The 17872-nt window shown below is 37.3% G+C and overlaps 2 protein-coding genes across 2 annotated transcripts in view; one reads left to right on the top strand and one right to left on the bottom strand.

The window, feature by feature from the left end:
* The window catches only part of LOC309493708 (B-cell receptor CD22-like), a 273995-nt gene that overhangs the window by 233943 nt on the left and 22180 nt on the right, over nucleotides 1-17872 (top strand). The gene's annotated exons all lie outside the window — the stretch shown is intronic.
* Nucleotides 7931-9539, bottom strand: LOC309493871 (B-cell receptor CD22-like). Its single transcript, XM_082163146.1, has 3 exons — nucleotides 9297-9539; nucleotides 9132-9213; nucleotides 7931-8103 (listed from the first exon to the last, which is right to left on the bottom strand). The coding sequence occupies exons 1-3, from the start codon at nucleotides 9517-9519 to the stop codon at nucleotides 7968-7970; spliced, it is 441 nt and encodes a 146-aa protein (XP_082019272.1). The 5' UTR covers nucleotides 9520-9539; the 3' UTR covers nucleotides 7931-7967.

Here is a 17872-nt window from a genome sequence, read left to right as displayed (position 1 = left end):
TGAAGGTGTAAAGACGTTACACAGTGTAGTATAGTTGTGATGTTGCTGTAAAAACACGTTTTATTATGTATAGCTAACAGGGGAGCTCCAGTAAGGACACGTAAGTTACGTCTCTAAAGTGGATTTACATAAACCATATACATCTTAAAGACGCTTATTTTAAATGTCTATTTACATCCGACAGGAAAATCTTAAGTAAGTATTGCAGAAGAGCACATCACAACATGATAGACATCTGAGTGATGAATGTGTGCTATTATGTAGAACAAATCTATAAAGTAACTAAACATAAGTTATCTATTTTATTTGTCCATTAGTACTGTTGATCAATTGAGGAACATTTATGTTGGATAAAAAGTTAAAACAACCTCAACATGTAAATGTAGTGTTGAGCTCATAAATCACAGATGTAATGTGAATCTTGTCTGGATGTTACAGGGACAGATGAACTATGTATGTGTGTTTATCCGGTGGAGAGCGGCTCATGAAGCTGAATGCTGCCATCAAAGGCTTTGAGTGAGTATACTACAGAAATGAATAACAACAACTATTTAAATATTAAGTTGTAGTTTATTTTAATTATTGTAATTTCAAAAAGAGCTCTTACAGCACTTTTCTGATTCTTGATTTCTGTGCATTTGCTGCAGATCTTTTGTGGTGGAGCAGGACCTACAAGGAAAGATGATGGCGGCATTTGTGAAAAAAAACGTTTTTGTCTTCTAAATAATACAGAAATCAAATGACATTGTGCTGTTAAAATTACTGCTTTTGTGTTATGTTTGTGCAGTTTTGTAGGATCCGAGATGTCAGCAGACTGGTGTAAGCACTGAGGATGAGGAGCCCAGAGCTGAATCCTGGAGATGGTGCCATGGACGAGACCCTCCATCACTCCACCTGTCCTTATGAGACCCTCCATCACTCCACCTGTCCTTACGAGAACCTCCATCACTCCACCTGCCCTTACGAGACCCTCCATCACTCCACCTGCCCTTACGAGACCCTCCATCACTCCACCTGCCCTTACGAGACCCTCCATCACTCCACCTGCCCTTACGATACCCTCCATCACTCCACCTGCCCTTACGATACCCTCCATCACTCCACCTGCCCTTACGGGACCCTCCATCACTCCACCTGCCCTTACGATACCCTCCATCACTCCACCTGCCCTTACGATACCCTCCATCACTCCACCTGCCCTTACGAGACCCTCCATCACTCCACCTGCCCTTACGATACCCTCCATCACTCCACCTGCCCTTACGAGACCCTCCATCACTCCACCTGCCCTTACGAGACCCACCATCACTCCACCTGTCCTTACGAGACCCTCCATCACTCCACCTGCCCTTACGAGACCCTCCATCACTCCACCTGTCCTTACGAGACCCTCCATCACTCCCACCTGCCCTTACGGGACCCTCCATCACTCCACCTGCCCTTACGAGACCCTCCATCACTCCCACCTGCCCTTACGGGACCCTCCATCACTCCACCTGCCCTTACGATACCCTCCATCACTCCACCTGCCCTTACGAGACCCTCCATCACTCCCACCTGCCCTTACGGGACCCTCCATCACTCCACCTGCCCTTACGAGACCCTCCATCACTCCACCTGCTCTTATTGCCTCAGATTGTGAAGCACAACACATCACGCAACAACCTCAGGCATGAAGGAAAGGCTCACCTCTGACGGTCAGCTGATTCATTTGAATAAAGCCGCAGAAAAAAAGCCGCTGTGTTGAGATGGCAGAAGGATGTGGGGTTCAGCGCCTGTAGCCTACATACATGATTGTAGTTTGAATAAAGCTTTGTTTCATGTGTTGACTTGTATATGCATTTGTTTATTGTGTGATGGTGACTTTGATTCATTCTTTTTTTTACTAATTTATTAATATTTCTCATTGTTGTCAGTAAATAAAAATATAATTATTTAATTAATGCTTTAATTAATTGTTTGAATGAAAATGTAGATATGTTCACTATATACACATCTAGAGTGTATTCATGCATAGCTATGTCATATGACATACATTACATTTTGTTTGTTTTATTGAATTATATCATTTTCAGTAAAAAGTAATATAATTAAGTATTGGTCAGCATTTATCGTTGTTATTATTGTATGTTTTGGGGTGGGATAGCAATGCAATTCATTCTGGGGTAATATAAATTTTTTATATTAATGATACTTACATTTTTTGAGTATAAAATCAACTGTTTTCTCCAAAGGCGAATCTTCGCACAGCTGCCCTTTGTGCAGACATTACAAACGCTGAGGAAAACCATTCTAGGTAGGGCTGTCGAATTACTGATGTTATGAGGTGTGTATAAATACACTCACCTAAAGGATTATTAGGAACACCATACTAATACTGTGTTTGACCCCCTTTCGCCTTCAGAACTGCCTTAATTCTACGTGGCATTGATTCAACAAGGTGCTGAAAGCATTCTTAAGAAATGTTGGCCCATATTGGTAGGATAGCATCTTGCAGTTGATGGAGATTTGTGGGATGCACATCCAGGGCACGAAGCTCCCGTTCCACCACATCCCAAAGATGCTCTATTGGGTTGAAATCTGGTGACTGTGGGGGCCATTTTAGTACAGTGAACTCATTGTCATGTTCAAGAAACCAATTTGAAATGATTCGAACTTTGTGACATGGTGCATTATCCTGCTGGAAGTAGCCATCAGAGGATGGGTACATGGTGGTCATAAAAGGATGGACATGGTCAGAAACAATGCTCAGGTAGGCCGTGGCATTTAAACGATGCCCAATTGGCACTAAGGGGCCTAAAGTGTGCCAAGAAAACATCCCCCACACCATTACACCACCACCACCAGCCTGCACAGTGGTAACAAGGCATGATGGATCCATGTTCTCATTCTGTTTACGCCAAATTCTGACTCTACCATCTGAATGTCTCAACAGAAATCGAGACTCATCAGACCAGGCAACATTTTTCCAGTCTTCAACTGTCCAATTTTGGTGAGCTCTTGCAAATTGTAGCCTCTTTTTCCTATTTGTAGTGGAGATGAGTGGTACCCGGTGGGGTCTTCTGCTGTTGTAGCCCATCCGCCTCAAGGTTGTGCGTGTTGTGGCTTCACAAATGCTTTGCTGCATACCTCGGTTGTAACGAGTGGTTATTTCAGTCAAAGTTGCTCTTCTATCAGCTTGAATCAGTCGGCCCATTCTCCTCTGACCTCTAGCATCAACAAGGCATTTTCACAGGACTGCCGCATACTGGATGTTTTTCCCTTTTCACACCATTCTTTGTAAACCCTAGAAATGGTTGTGCGTGAAAATCCCAGTAACTGAGCAGATTGTGAAATACTCAGACCGGCCTGTCTGGCACCAACAACCATGCCACGCTCAAAATTGCTTAAATCACCTTTCTTTCCCATTCTGACATTCAGTTTGGAGTTCAGGAGATTGTCTTGACCAGGACCACACCCCTAAATGCATTGAAGCAACTGCCATGTGATTGGTTGATTAGATAATTGCATTAATGAGAAATTGAACAGGTGTTCCTAATAATCCTTTAGGTGAGTGTATATACACGTGTGTGTGTGTGTGTGTGTGTGTGTGTGTGTGTGTGTGTGTGTGTGTGTGTGTGTGTGTGTGTGTGTGTGTGTGTGTGTGTGTAACTGGAGAGATGGTTACTGTTACTATTTCCAAATTACGTTTCCAAATACGATCCATAACATTAACGTTACTGTTAAAGGATTAATTTTAGTATGGCTAATGTACCTCTACATCCTTTCAAACCATTCATCAGAACACACACACAAATACATGCATATGATGTACTGTGTACAGTATGTGTACATGTAAATGTACTGAAATTAATCCCATTAACACTTACGTTAATGTTATGAACATAGTTATTCCACTCAGTAACCATATCTCAAGTTTCATGTCAACTAACCGCACTGTTAACGTAATGCCGTCTCTCCATCATATATTTACCGATAAACAATTGTAATAAAATTGTATTAATGCTGTGTTTCTGCTACTCCCCAGAAAAAAAATCAGTGTCAACGTAATAATCAATGTACATTATGCGTCAATATTTACAGATAATTGCTGCAAAAAAAATCAGTTAAAATCAGTGGCAACGCAGAATTGTTTGGAACTATGTAGAGACTCATGAACCATGTGACGGCGAGATCACAACTCTCATATTTAACGGCTCTGTTTTCATCATCGTAGAATGAATATGAACTAACTTCCAGTTGAAATGTATGTTGCTATAGGCTATATTAAGGACTTTTTTATAGGAATGTTGTTCCGAACAACAGCGAGTGTAATTTTGTGCAGTAATCCTTGTATTAATAATCTTATCTACTTCAATCTATTTTTTCTCTCTCTAGCAATCTCTAAGTGTAATGGTCTTTAATATCTGTTATGCTGTTATTCTAATTTATTGAATGTCAGAAAAAATGTGGAATTTTACAACTAGAGCCTTATTTTTTTCTGCCTTTTATTGGAAACATGAACAATATGGATATTCAAGTTTTAAAACATTAATAATCTAAATGAAGTAAGCTTCATACATCATTAAAAAAAAAAAAAGCATAAAGAGAAACACACTAGTGATTACACACTTTTACATAATTCATAAACCATTTACGTTCATTATCGCACATCCATCTAAAAAATAATCGCCTGATTACTTCAGTCACACGTCATCATGGCACTCCTGTCAATCATTCAGGGCTCCTCCCACAAAGAGATGCATAAAGGCTGTAGTGTTGTCACGATACTAGAATTTCTAACTTCGATACGATACCTTGAAAAATATCGATATTCGATACCATTTTCGATACCACGGAGAAAAAAACTGCCACAATATTAAGTTTTTTTTTTATTATTTAAAGCTAAATATAACAAGTCTAGAACATGACAATGAGGTATATTTTACATGAACAAAAATGTCCTGAAGTAGTGCACTTGTTCAAAAGCATTAATGCTGGTTAATACATTAACGTTATTTGATGAACAGATTTAAACGCAAACGTGTGTGCATTACACGCGAAAACAATGCTATTAGTGCTTTTAACAATACAGATTGTGTCAAAGCACTTAACAGTATCAAATTGGAGGATACACAGTAAATTCCACAGTGTTAAATCAACACTGCTCAGAGCAAATATGGTCCCACTCTACAGAGTGTTAAAGTAACACTAAAGCAGTGTTAAAGTTAATGAGATAATTAAGTGATTAATTTAGTGATGATTGAGCATTATTGAAGACACCTGCAGTTAACAAGCAGAATCACTGAAGGAGAAAATCATAAATTGTAAGTTACCATTATGGTGATGGGTGTTTGCTTTAGTTGGGCTCTTGACCCTTATATATTTACTTTAGAGTTAGTTAGGCTCTTGTATCTGAGTTATAACTGCCAGATGAACAAAGAAAAAAAGTGATCTGATGGTGTTGGTTATATTATGACATTCATCATTTGAACTTGATCACTGAACTCATTATGATCCTTATTTCTGACTTCGATTTATGTTGTTGGTTACAAAATAACTGTGAATCTGCATAAATATCCAGAATTTTTGATATAATATAAAGGATTTCTTAAAAGTTGTTTAAAACAAAAAAATCTTTCCTTTAGGCACACACAGACGTCAAGATTCAGTCTATGCATCTCAACAATGGTGACGAGCAGAATATTCAATTAGGAAAAGTAAATTAAATAGACAATTCAGATCATAATTTATTCATACCGCAATGCATGATGGGAGCCATTAATGAGTTGTGATTGGTGGCAGCCACTGCAACATGCTTTATTATTGTCACCATTGTTGAGATTCACAGGCTGATTATTGATGTTTGTGTTTCTAAATAAATTAATTTGAAAGTGTTTTGATCAGAACAATGTTTATGAAATATTTTGGATTATTAGTAAAGTATTGATAATCATATGCTGTTAAAATCACAAAGCTGCTGGTAACAAGTTAAACCAAACTATCTCAATAAGTTTCATTTTTCAGATCACAGCATGATTACGTCAAAACATAACCAACACTATCAGATCACACTTTACTTTGTTCATTTTACTGTTATAAATCAATAACAGCAGACAAACAACAGTAAATATTAAAGTAAACATATAAGGGTCAAGAGCCCAACTAAAGCAAACACCCATCACCATAATGGTAACTTACAATTTATGATTTTCTCCTTCAGTGATTCTGCTTGTTAATATCAGGTGTCTTCAATAATAGTCAATCATCACTAAATTAATCACTTAATTATCTCATTAACTTTAACACTGCTTTAGTGTTACTTTAACACTCTGTAGAGTGGGACCATATTTGCTCTGAGCAGTGTTGATTTAACACTGTGGAATTTACTGTGTAGAGTGTCAGTAATGTATAATAATAAGATAAAACATTACATTTTCAGTTAAAGGCATTGCATTATTGAATTTAAAGATGTCATTCAATAGCTCAGTTTAGTTTAATTAGTATCTGTGTAATCAAATTGATGATAAGATATGAAGGCAAATTGCAGAATTAAATACAAATTTTTGAATAAAGTTAAATAAGCACAAGTTAATTTACATTTGACCACAGTTAAAATATTTAACGTTACTTGTCTAAGATTTCTCAGTCAGATTATATTAACTTTAAGAATTACGGTGAAAAAAACGAGACAACACACACTCATATCAACAACAATACTAGGCCATCTTGGTTAATGTTTCAGAAATGTTCAAATGAGAAGAGTTACCAACCTCTCGAAATTATTTATATAGATCCCGGTGTCGGTCTTTCAGGTGCTTTGCTATATTAGGCCCCGATCACACCTATTGACCTAACGCATTTTTCAGGTTCGAAAACGCGAGGCACACAGCTGCACTTACCATCACACAGAACCAGCAGTGCGCTGCGTTTGTTATGTTGCTCGGCAACCACTGAAACCGCTGTCCTGTCAGTCAAGTACACGTCAAATCAGCCTTTTATTAACTTTATTTACTTTCTGTTAACATTGTGGTAGTTAACGCGAGAGCACCACAAGTTTATCCTCCATCATCGCACTCTCCGGGCGTTCAAGCAACTAGCTTTCATCATTAAAACGGAAGACCCGCGAGGCGCAGCAGGCGAATAAACAGCGCGCAGAACGCTCGCTGGAAACCAGTTTAAAATAGCGCCTCTCACTGCAAAAAAACGCGTCAGGTGTGATCGGCCCCATTCACTTCACTTTTGCTATTTAACCAGAGCGAATGAGACGGTGCGCGTGTGGTGTTTGTCAACGCGCCTTTGGAGAGAAGTGAAAGTGACAGCTCGGCTAGTATCGATACTTCAGGAAATTAGTATTGGTACCGTTCAGATATTTCAGTATCGATATTTATCGAAATATCGATATTTTTGACAACACTAAAAGGCTGTAATATTTACTGTGTCCAAAACACTACAGCCTCTTCTTGTTAGGCTGAAAAATAAAGAAAGAAAGAAAGAAAGAAAGAAAGAAAGAAAGAAAGAAAGAAAGTGAAAACATTAATACTGAAATATGTCAATAAAAGCATCAACAACATGTGTCAAGAGGAAAGGCTAATAGATTGGGTTTTGTCTCTATCTAGTGGGTATTCTTACTTACTGGAAGATTTTCATACAGAGACGAGTCCAGTTCGGGTTTACAGTCATCAAGTTGAGCAGTCTGTATGAATGAAAACAAAGTGAAAACAGGAGTGTGTTATTTAAATTCCCGTATACTTAGTCAATATAGATATGTTCACACTGACATTGAGCGTTTAATTCCTTTTGACTAAAGGTGAAGAGAGTTTAGTCTTCTGTAGGAAACACTTACCGTTACATTCTCATACACAGGGTCACTCAATTCAACATTATAAGCGTCGAGTCTGTCATGATCAGGTCTGGAATGATTCATCTTTGCCATTAAAGAAAAAAAAAGAATAAATAAAAAATAAATAATATCTATAAACAACTCACTAGAATAAGTTTCTGCTACATTCAGACTTTAAATCATTTAGATACCAATTCATTTCCCTGATCAGTAAACTTCTGATAATTATTCTCACCTGAGACTCCTGTGTGTCATTTCTCTTTTTCATCCTCCTGGTTCCCCTTTAAAGACAGTGATTTGACACAATTACAACCAATCAGATTCAGAAATTATTTGATGTTTAATACACAGATATGATTTGAACTAAAGGTATTTCTCTATAGGACGTGGCACTGCCGTTTTGAATGTGATGAAATCTGGTCTATCTTCAGGATTTACGGAGTAATGATGTGAGCTTCAGATTTCCTCATTCAATAACTAACTGAGTAGCTGTCAGTGTGGAAAGAAAAAATGGGAAATTCTGCCTTGGCTCACATTCATCAAGACCAGAGACAAACCTAAATTAAGTGCGTGGGTCCCAGGGAAAATTAGTTAATAAAGATTTAGCCGTTCGTAACAGGAACAAGCTATTTAATCTTTATTTTATTATTTCATGACGTTTCACTGAATTCACAACTTTTTAAATGTCAATCTTTATAGTAGAAGATACAATACAATCTTCATATTTATAACGGACTGTCACCATAAAAACTGCACTTTGTGTGGTGGTGACAGGAACTGTAACGGTCATTAGCTGGAGTGCCCTTGAGAGCCACCAGAGGGCACTCCACATCAGACTATCATGATTCACTCACAACTACATTTCCCATAACTCACTGCCAGGACTCATCATCCCTGACTGCATCCACTTGTGTCTCATTATCTGGTTTAGCTCACCCCATATAAGCCTGGTTCCTCCTATCACTCACTGCAAAGTTTTGTATGTTGTTGTGCTGCATTGTCTCTTGGTTCTTGGATTTTTGCCTGTTTCTCGGATTCCCTTTTTGCTGCTGACCCTTGTTTGTTTGCTTGGACTGCCTTCTTGTGCTTGACCCTTTGCTTGTGTTTGATAACGATTCTGAAAAACCTGTTAAACAAACTGCATTTGGATCCTCAACCTTGTCTCGGAGCAGTTCGTAACAGGAACAAGCTATTTAATCTTTATTTTATTATTTTATTAGTTCATGACGTCTCGCTGAATTAACAACTTTCTTATTCATTCAGTCATTCATTCACACACACGAGAGAGTACCACAGACACACATCTTACCAAATCACTAACATCGTAATGATCACTGCAGCTCCACAAACCCCTCCAATGGATATGTATAATATCACCAGACGTCCTGCAACTGAGACAAAAGAGTAAAACATCTGAACAGATTCATTTGAGTCACTATAGAAAGAGTAATGTAAGTAATATGAGCCGCTCTACCTTTACCAGTGACAGTTACAGCGTCTGATCTCTGAGATCCATGTTGATTGTGAGCCTGACAGTAGAAGCGTCCACTCTGTAGTGCACTGAAACTCTGTCCAGATCCAACAGCTGAGGGTTCATTCTCCTTAAACCAGCTGAAGTTCAGAGCAGGAGGGTTTGAGTCACTGATGCAGTTCAGAGTCACTGAATCTCCCTCCACTATTACACCAGATCCACTCATCAACACTGAGACGTTCCCGGGGGGGTCTAAAAAAAACAAAAAAACAAAAAAACATTAAACAGTAAATATTACAGAATGATACATTTAGAAATTTTAAAAAGATGTGCTGGTGAATTAAAACCTTAAATCAAACACAATTTCCATTTTTTTAAAGAGAAAAAGGCAATCTGTACTCACACATGACATTGAGCTGAACAGCAGGAGAGATGTGAGTGTGTCCGTCTACAGCACAGCTATATCTGCCTGAATCCTCTCTTCTGACTGACTGCAGCAGGAGTTCATTGTTTCTGTCTCTTCTCTCAGTTAATGGCTGTGAGTTTCTGTACCAGATGAATGTTGCTCTGTCAGTCAGAGCGCAGCTGCTTTTACATCTCAGATTGACTGAATCTCCCTCTGTCACTCTCTCAGGAGACTCCACCTGAAGATCTGAACACAACACACACATTATATCTAGTGCTGCTGTCATACACTGATTATTATTCAACATAATACACAGAAGAAGAGATAAACCTCATCAAACTCACCTGTGACATTAAGAGTCACTCCAGATTTACCAATCCATTTTCCATCTTTATCAGTGATGAATCTGAAATAGTACATGTGTGAATCCTTCAGTGTCACATGACTCAGTCTGACGGTGCAGTTCTGCTGTTTATCTCCCACACTCTAAAAAGTGCATATGGCTTGTCATTAGTTTAAAGAACTTTTTATACTTGATCTGACTCAATAAATTCACTTTTCTGGCTTGTCGTTGGTCTAATGTAATTGAGTTTAGTTGTCTTGAAGTAAAACAATTTTTTTGGGTGTAATTTAAACTAATTGCTTTAAATCAAATTACAATTTTACGTCCACGTCCAAACCACGTGACTACTGACGTCATCAAGCTTGGGTCGAGAATTTTCTGTTCGGCCGCCATCTTGTTTTGCTGTATGAAGACCGTTGCGGATCCACAGTATTGGTGAGTAATCATAAAAATAAGTTTTCATTAAGTTTTATTGCCGTTGATATACATTTGTATAATATTAAAGTAGAATTCAATGCATTCATGCATGTGTTTGGTTGAATATCTGTTTTATTTTGGTCAGAGTCATCTGATATTTCAAGTGTACAGTTAATGTTAGCTATAACTGTTAGGCCTAGTAACGATGGATAGCCATTAATATATACTTAAGTAACGTTAGATAATTTGTGGACTTTTAATTACATTATTTATTTGGGTTTTTCCTGCTTTGAGAATTACAAGGCGACCGCCTCCGTCAAATGGTGTGACCTATCCGGCTGTCCTCAAAACTCAGACAGGCTCAGATTAGGCCTGTCGCGATAAATAATCAGAAATATTGTTACTCAATCATTCACAAATTCTAATATAATGATTTAAGTGGTGTAAAGCCATTTCATATCTTGTTGTGAGGGACAGAAGAAATTTTACATTGTTAAATTAAAGTTTACGCAAACTCGTCTTCCCTCCGCTGCAGCTGTCAATCAATTTGATCCATTCAGCATTCAAACAGCACGTCGCGGTAAAACTCCTCGTAGACGTCTACCAAATTTAATAATCGTGACAGCCCAAGTTCAGATACCTATTTTCCAAGCAGGATTTTACCACCTTCAACTAATTTTGATCCAGGAAAAACCCCAAAATAGTATATAATTGTTACTATCGGTAGAGATTGTATATAATACATTGCGTATCTGCATTTCGTTCAGTGGATTGCATAACGTTAAGTTTCTGACATTTGATTGATGTAGAAACATTGGTGAATGAGAAAAATGATCATTACCTTATGAGCTTGTGGTAACCATCTAGGTGCCATAGAGAGTTCGGGCCAGCTACGCGGTATGTTCTGCGCTGTAGTCTGTGTGACAATGCTCTCAAAACAGCTGCCTCTGGATTTGTTCTGAGCATGCTCTCCCGCACCCTCCTCCTTTGAACAAGCACACCTGCTGAGCTTAACTGAGCCCTCACAGACTCAGGTCCAAGAAGATCATTTTGACCGACAGCATTGATGACCATGCTGTCAAGCTCCTGATCCGTTATTTGTGCATAGCGTCTTGAGCGATTGAGATGAAAGATTCTGTAAAAGGAAGGTTTTTACAAAGCAATTACTTCAAATTGTAAACCATTTAGTTTTCACTCATTTTTTATTTGATAAATATCTGTCAAAAAATATAACCCCAAAAATTTGATAATTCTTATAAGTTATCAAGGGGAAATATTTTGTTTTGTTTGTTTGTTTCACACAGCCCGCATATTTTGGCCCTATTAAAGTCCTTTAAGCTGGCCCATGTCATGTGTCCACTCTTGGACAGAGGTCTGCTACCCGACCCGAGCCCGATGGGTCCCGAAAAATGTGCGGGTTTCGGGTCGGGTTCGGGTTAATGTTTAATGAACAGCATCAGGTTTGGGTGGGTTCGTGTTTGTAACTAAGAAAAACTAAATAGGCTATATAGTTTACGTGCCGTGTGCTTTGCCGGCACGCGTGAGAGAGAAAGTAGGCTACATGCGTGCGCAGATGTGCAGCTACACACAGACAGACCACAGACACACAGGCTCTCTCTCAAATATATATATATATAAACAGAGTGGACCTCGGTTTCGGGCTTAACATGTAAATGTAGGCTAATTATCGGGTCGGGTCGGGTTAAATGATCGCGGGTATACGGGCCGGGTTCGGGCTTCAGTTTAAAGCCTGTGCAGACCTCACTGGTTGTGAACTTCTCCCTTTCACACTTTTATTGTGTTCATTTGGACATTTAAGACACTATGAAGAAATTATTTCTGTTTTAAACCCTGTGCTCACATGAACATTTACAGTAATTTGATGGCATGCACAGTGTGTTAGACACTGGCTGAACCTTGCCTTAGTCGCCGTCTCACAGTGGATCGTGACACATGAAGGATTTCGGCAATTTGCCTTGAAGTAAATCCAGACTCCACCAGAAATTCTATTTGTGGCCTGGTTATGTTGTATGATGGGGGACCTATACCACCATGATTTAATGGAACTTGATACCCACTTGCACCTTCTGGAAGTATAGAGAAAAAAAAGACAGCATTTAGCATGCAGACTCTGGTCATAACGTGCATTATGAACTGGTGCATAATTTCTGCCCATTAACAAATTTGACTGGAAAACTGGAAAAGCTGCAACAGGTTAGATTGGCATTCAAAATGGATTAATATATTTCAATATGATTTTTCCTTTAAATTGGGTATAAATGTTTGCCATCTTCATTACATCGCTATATTAAATTTATTAGCCTGGTCTCGCAGGATCTGAATGAATGCTGAAAGAAGAGAGATGAGTTCTTGTGCAGAAGCAGTCCCTAATGGTACCCTGCGTAAAGTGATCAACACCGTTTCCAATCTAAAAGCACATTACATAAAAAAAGTTCAAGAGACAAAAATAAGATTGAAATTAATAATACATGGATTTTTATTTTATGGAACTTTGTTGGCAGTGTTCTGAATCGTTCCTAGCCTTGCACTTTAGAAAACTTCCATCATTAATGAATAACTACACAGTAATAAACAAGTAACGCAATATTAACTTTATAGTAACTACTATTAACTAACAATAAACTCTGATTATTTTTTTAGTTGGTAATAGTGCTCAGTTGACTGTGGTAGTTAACTATTACCTATTAAGTAATTACTAGTAGAAACCAGAGAACTACCAATAACTAGGCCAACTATATGGTGCATAATTAATGAGAGTAATGCTTAATGTATAAGCCTAATTTTTCTAAAGTAAAGATGGTAACCCACTAATAAAGACTCATGTGTTAATACATCCTTCAGAAGGAATTTGTATCAGCAATCCAAAAACGCACAAATTCTTATACAATGATTTCAGTCACCTAATATCAAACTTTTCACTTTAGCATACTGATCCAAAATAATTCTTAATTCCTTCTGAAGGATATAGTAACACATCACTTTTCACATTAATTATGAACCTGTATATTAGTAGTTCTCTAGAGTATGAAAAATAGTAATTAGCCTACTTTGCTAATAATGAACTACCACAGTCAACTGAGCATTATACTAACAAATACATTAATCAGAGTTTATTGTTAGTTAATAGTGGTTAGAGACTCAATATTGCGTTCAGCTGCGTCTACACAAGTGACTTTGTCACCAGTGGACATAGCCTATAGGTTACCCCAGAATGAAGTTTCAAGGATGGGGTACGTGTCACCCCGCCCACACTGAAAAAAATGATTCGTTGAATTTACTAAATCTTTTTATGGTAAGTGGTTCCACACAATTAATTTTAGCTACATTTAAACAAATGTATTAAGTTGAACTAAAATGTAATAAGTTCAACTTAATGCATTTGTTTAAATGTAGCTAAAATCAATTGTGTGGAACCACTTATAAAAAAAGTAGTAGGCTAAATTCAACGAATAATTTTTTTTAAGTGCACCCCCAATTAGAATTTAATCGAATTTGCTTTAGTAGGCCTATAGCCTATATTTTTCAGGACAATTGGGTCCGGATTCGTGACAACATCTTAGATTTTGGGACTTTGAGCGTTTTATTAGTATACACTCGTTTATTCATGTAGCCTAGTTATCCAATAATAGGCTAATGGACGGATTTTCTACCCATAGCCTACTTCCAATGAATAATTTAGAACACTGCCAACAATGGTTCCATAAAATGAAAATCCATGCAGTGGAAGGCGGTGAATGAAAAACAGTGATATGAACCTACCTTACAATTGTTGCTTCCACAATGTCAAGGTTCGGGTTTACCGTTGACAAAACAAGACGACAACTGTCGTTAAAAGTGATCATGCACTGAAACAAAATTCTATGAGCCATTAGTGCTGGGCGTGGGTGGCATTTCAGTGTTCTGTCGAGCTGTCCTTGTCAGATTTTCCTATAGCGCAAAATTATAGCCACATCTATCGGTTCCTACATCGTAACATTTTGCGCGTTTCTTTCATGGTTTCTTTTTCACGCCTGTGACCACATAAAGTAATTCAGTGTAACTTTGCCGAAGATTAGGCAATAGGGTGATTTTTATGGAGCTTATAATATGACAAAACGATTTGAATTTGAATTGTGTAAATTTGAATTATTTGCAAGTGAAATCTAACAAAATTGAATTTTAGGTGGTAGTTTAAATAGTTCTGAATTTGATTTTTTTAAAACGAATATTGAACATTTGAAATTTAACAAACTGAAATGTTTTTATGGCTGAATTTTATAGACATGTATTTTCCAACAGCTAGTTTTTTTTTGTTCTGAATTCGTATACTGCAAATATTCAGTTTAAAAAAATACAGATTCAAGTTTTCAAGATGAAGAAATTCGGAACTTCAAATTCAGTTTTCTAAAATTCAAGTTCAAAAATTCAAGTTCAAAAATTCAAGTTCAAAAATTCAGATCTTACAGAAAGTAGGTCACAGGTCATCCACAGGGAAGAGTAAAGGATCTCAGATAAGTCGAACAGAGCATTTTGGCTGCACTGCAGTAGTTTTCTGCCGCAAACGCGGTGGTGGTTCAAGAGAATCCGTGTATCTTTCGTTCAGTCGTTTTTTTATTTAATATTAAGAGTAGAAAAATGAGAAAACAGCTTGAGTATTAGATTTCTAATATTCTAGTAATAATAGTCCGCTGTTGCACGGAGCTTACAAAAATTGTGTATTGCAACTATAGGCTATATTTCATTTCCTCATCAAACAACTAGACTAACGAATGGCTCGGCACAACAGAAGAGCCCAGAAAGGGCTTTCTCTCTGTGTAGACCAGCAGTTGGTCTGAATTTGCTATAGCCTATTTTCCGGACTGTATAGGCTAAGTCACGTTTTATGAAACACGCTGTGATTTATTCCAAAGTGACTCTGGCATATATAATGCATTTAACATTAAATAATATAAATGTTGACTTTCAAAAGTAGGCGCGCCAAGAAGGCTATTCTCTGTATTTTGGTTCATTTTTGGTGAGCGCCAGAAAGATCTAAAGAGACCGAGACGCGCTAAAGCAGCGCATCATGTTGTTTTATTTATTTTTCAATGGCATTATATTTTGTAGTCATTTTGAATGTACACAAATTGACTATAAATAACAGAGTATTAAGTTATTTCCCAGCAGTGGAACAAATCCAAGTGATGGCGCTCGCGCATCGCGCTCTCACACAACATAGCCTACTATCAGACCTGGCGTTGCTCATTATCAAAATGAAACACAGTCAAACAAACATATAAAAAGGTATTCTGCCTAATTTAATTGGTCTGTTGTACAATATAAAAGGCAAGCTGTGCCGCACACAGTAGCCTACAGTCCAAACATTTCCCTTGAAGACGCTGATTTAGCCTATAGCCTAGGCTACGTGTATTTTGGGACTCGACTGAAGTATGACGCCTTTTTATTTGTATTATAATATAATATATTAAAATACATCATCTTCTGAGTTTTATGATGTAGCTAGGCCTTTTGTGTTTTATTTAAATTAAAATGTATTGTAATTTACATCTCAATAGGATGCGCTTTGTGCATTCTCTGACATTACATTTATTTATTCCATTAATATTGAGTATCAATTGATGTTAAACAAAACTGTGTTATTTTCTATGGCAACTAAACTTCCAAAATAAATAATAATAAAAAAGAATAAAAAAAAAAAAGCTCCGCAGCTTTTCCACACAGATTTTGAGAATTGGCCAGCTAAAAAAATAGGCCAAGGAAGTAGACTAACGGCTAGTGTCCGGGAGATGCGTTCATATTTATGAAATAAACATAACTGATTTTGTCTACACCTAAATACATTTCCAAGGAACCCCTAATTATAACAGTGATTAAGCCCAAATGTGGGTGGGGGTAATGAACACAATATGTTTTTTTTTGTTTGTTTTTTTGTTTGTTTTTTGCCCAAATGGTCTCCACCAAGAAAAAACAACAAGAATGAAAAATAAGTAGCCATGTATAGGCCTAATAAAATAATATAGGCTACATAGCCTATAAAAGAGGCTATATTGTGCCCTTTATTACAAACAACATTTAGCCTATTTTAAACGCCAAGCCTAAACAAATTTATTTAAATCGAAACGGTCGCGCATCTCTCATTCAGTCAAAAGTTTTCATATTTGCAATGTAACACGTGGATGCTAACTATTAATATAAAGAAGGCGTCATACTTCAGTCGAATCCCAAAATACACGTATAGGCTAAATCAGCGTCTTCACAGCAAGGGAAATGTTTGGAGTAGGACTGTGTGCGGCACAGCTTGCCCTTTATATTGTACAACAGACCAATAAAATTAGGCAGAATAACTTTTTATATGTTTGGTTGACTGTGTTTCATTTTGATAATGAACAGTCTGCGATATGAAGTAACGTCAGGTCTGAAAGTATGTTGTGTGAGAGCGCGATGCGCGAGCGCCATCACTTGGATTTGTTCCACTGCTGGGAAATAACTTAATACTCTGTTATTTATAGTCAATTTGTGTACATTCAAAATGACTACAAAATATAATGCCATTGAAAAATAAATAAAACAACATGATGCGCTGCTTTAGCACGTCTCGGTCTCTTTAGATCTTTCTGGCGCTCACCAAAAATGAACCAAAATACAGAGAATAGCCTTCTTGGCGCGCCTACTTTTGAAAGTCAACATTTATATTATTTAATGTTAAATGCATTATATATGCCAGAGTCACTTTGGAATAAATCACAGCGTGTTTCATAAAACGTGACTTAGCCTATACAGTCCGGAAAATAGGCTATAGCAAATTCAGACCAACTGCTGGTCTACACAGAGAGAAAGCCCTTTCTGGGCTCTTCTGTTGTGCCGAGCCATTCGTTAGTCTAGTTGTTTGATGAGGAAATGAAATATAGCCTATAGTTGCAATACACAATTTTTGTAAGCTCCGTGCAACAGCGGACTATTATTACTAGAATATTAGAAATCTAATACTCAAGCTGTTTTCTCATTTTTCTACTCTTAATATTAAATAAAAAAACGACTGAACGAAAGATACACGGATTCTCTTGAACCACCACCGCGTTTGCGGCAGAAAACTACTGCAGTGCAGCCAAAATGCTCTGTTCGACTTATCTGAGATCCTTTACTCTTCCCTGTGGATGACCTGTGACCCACTTTCTGTAAGATCTGAATTTTTGAACTTGAATTTTTGAACTTGAATTTTTGAACTTGAATTTTTGAACTTGAATTTTAGAAAACTGAATTTGAAGTTCCGAATTTCTTCATCTTGAAAACTCTAATCTGTATTTTTTTAAACTGAATATTTGCAGTATACGAATTCAGAACAAAAAAAAACTAGCTGTTGGAAAATACATGTCTATAAAATTCAGCCATAAAAACATTTCAGTTTGTTAAATT

This window comes from Leuciscus leuciscus (assembly GCF_965113295.1).
Source record: "Leuciscus leuciscus genome assembly, chromosome: 3".
NCBI classification, from domain to species: domain Eukaryota; kingdom Metazoa; phylum Chordata; class Actinopteri; order Cypriniformes; family Leuciscidae; genus Leuciscus; species Leuciscus leuciscus.
The sequence above is the reverse complement of the archived record's forward strand: the minus strand, read 5'-3'. Positions and strand labels throughout refer to the sequence as shown.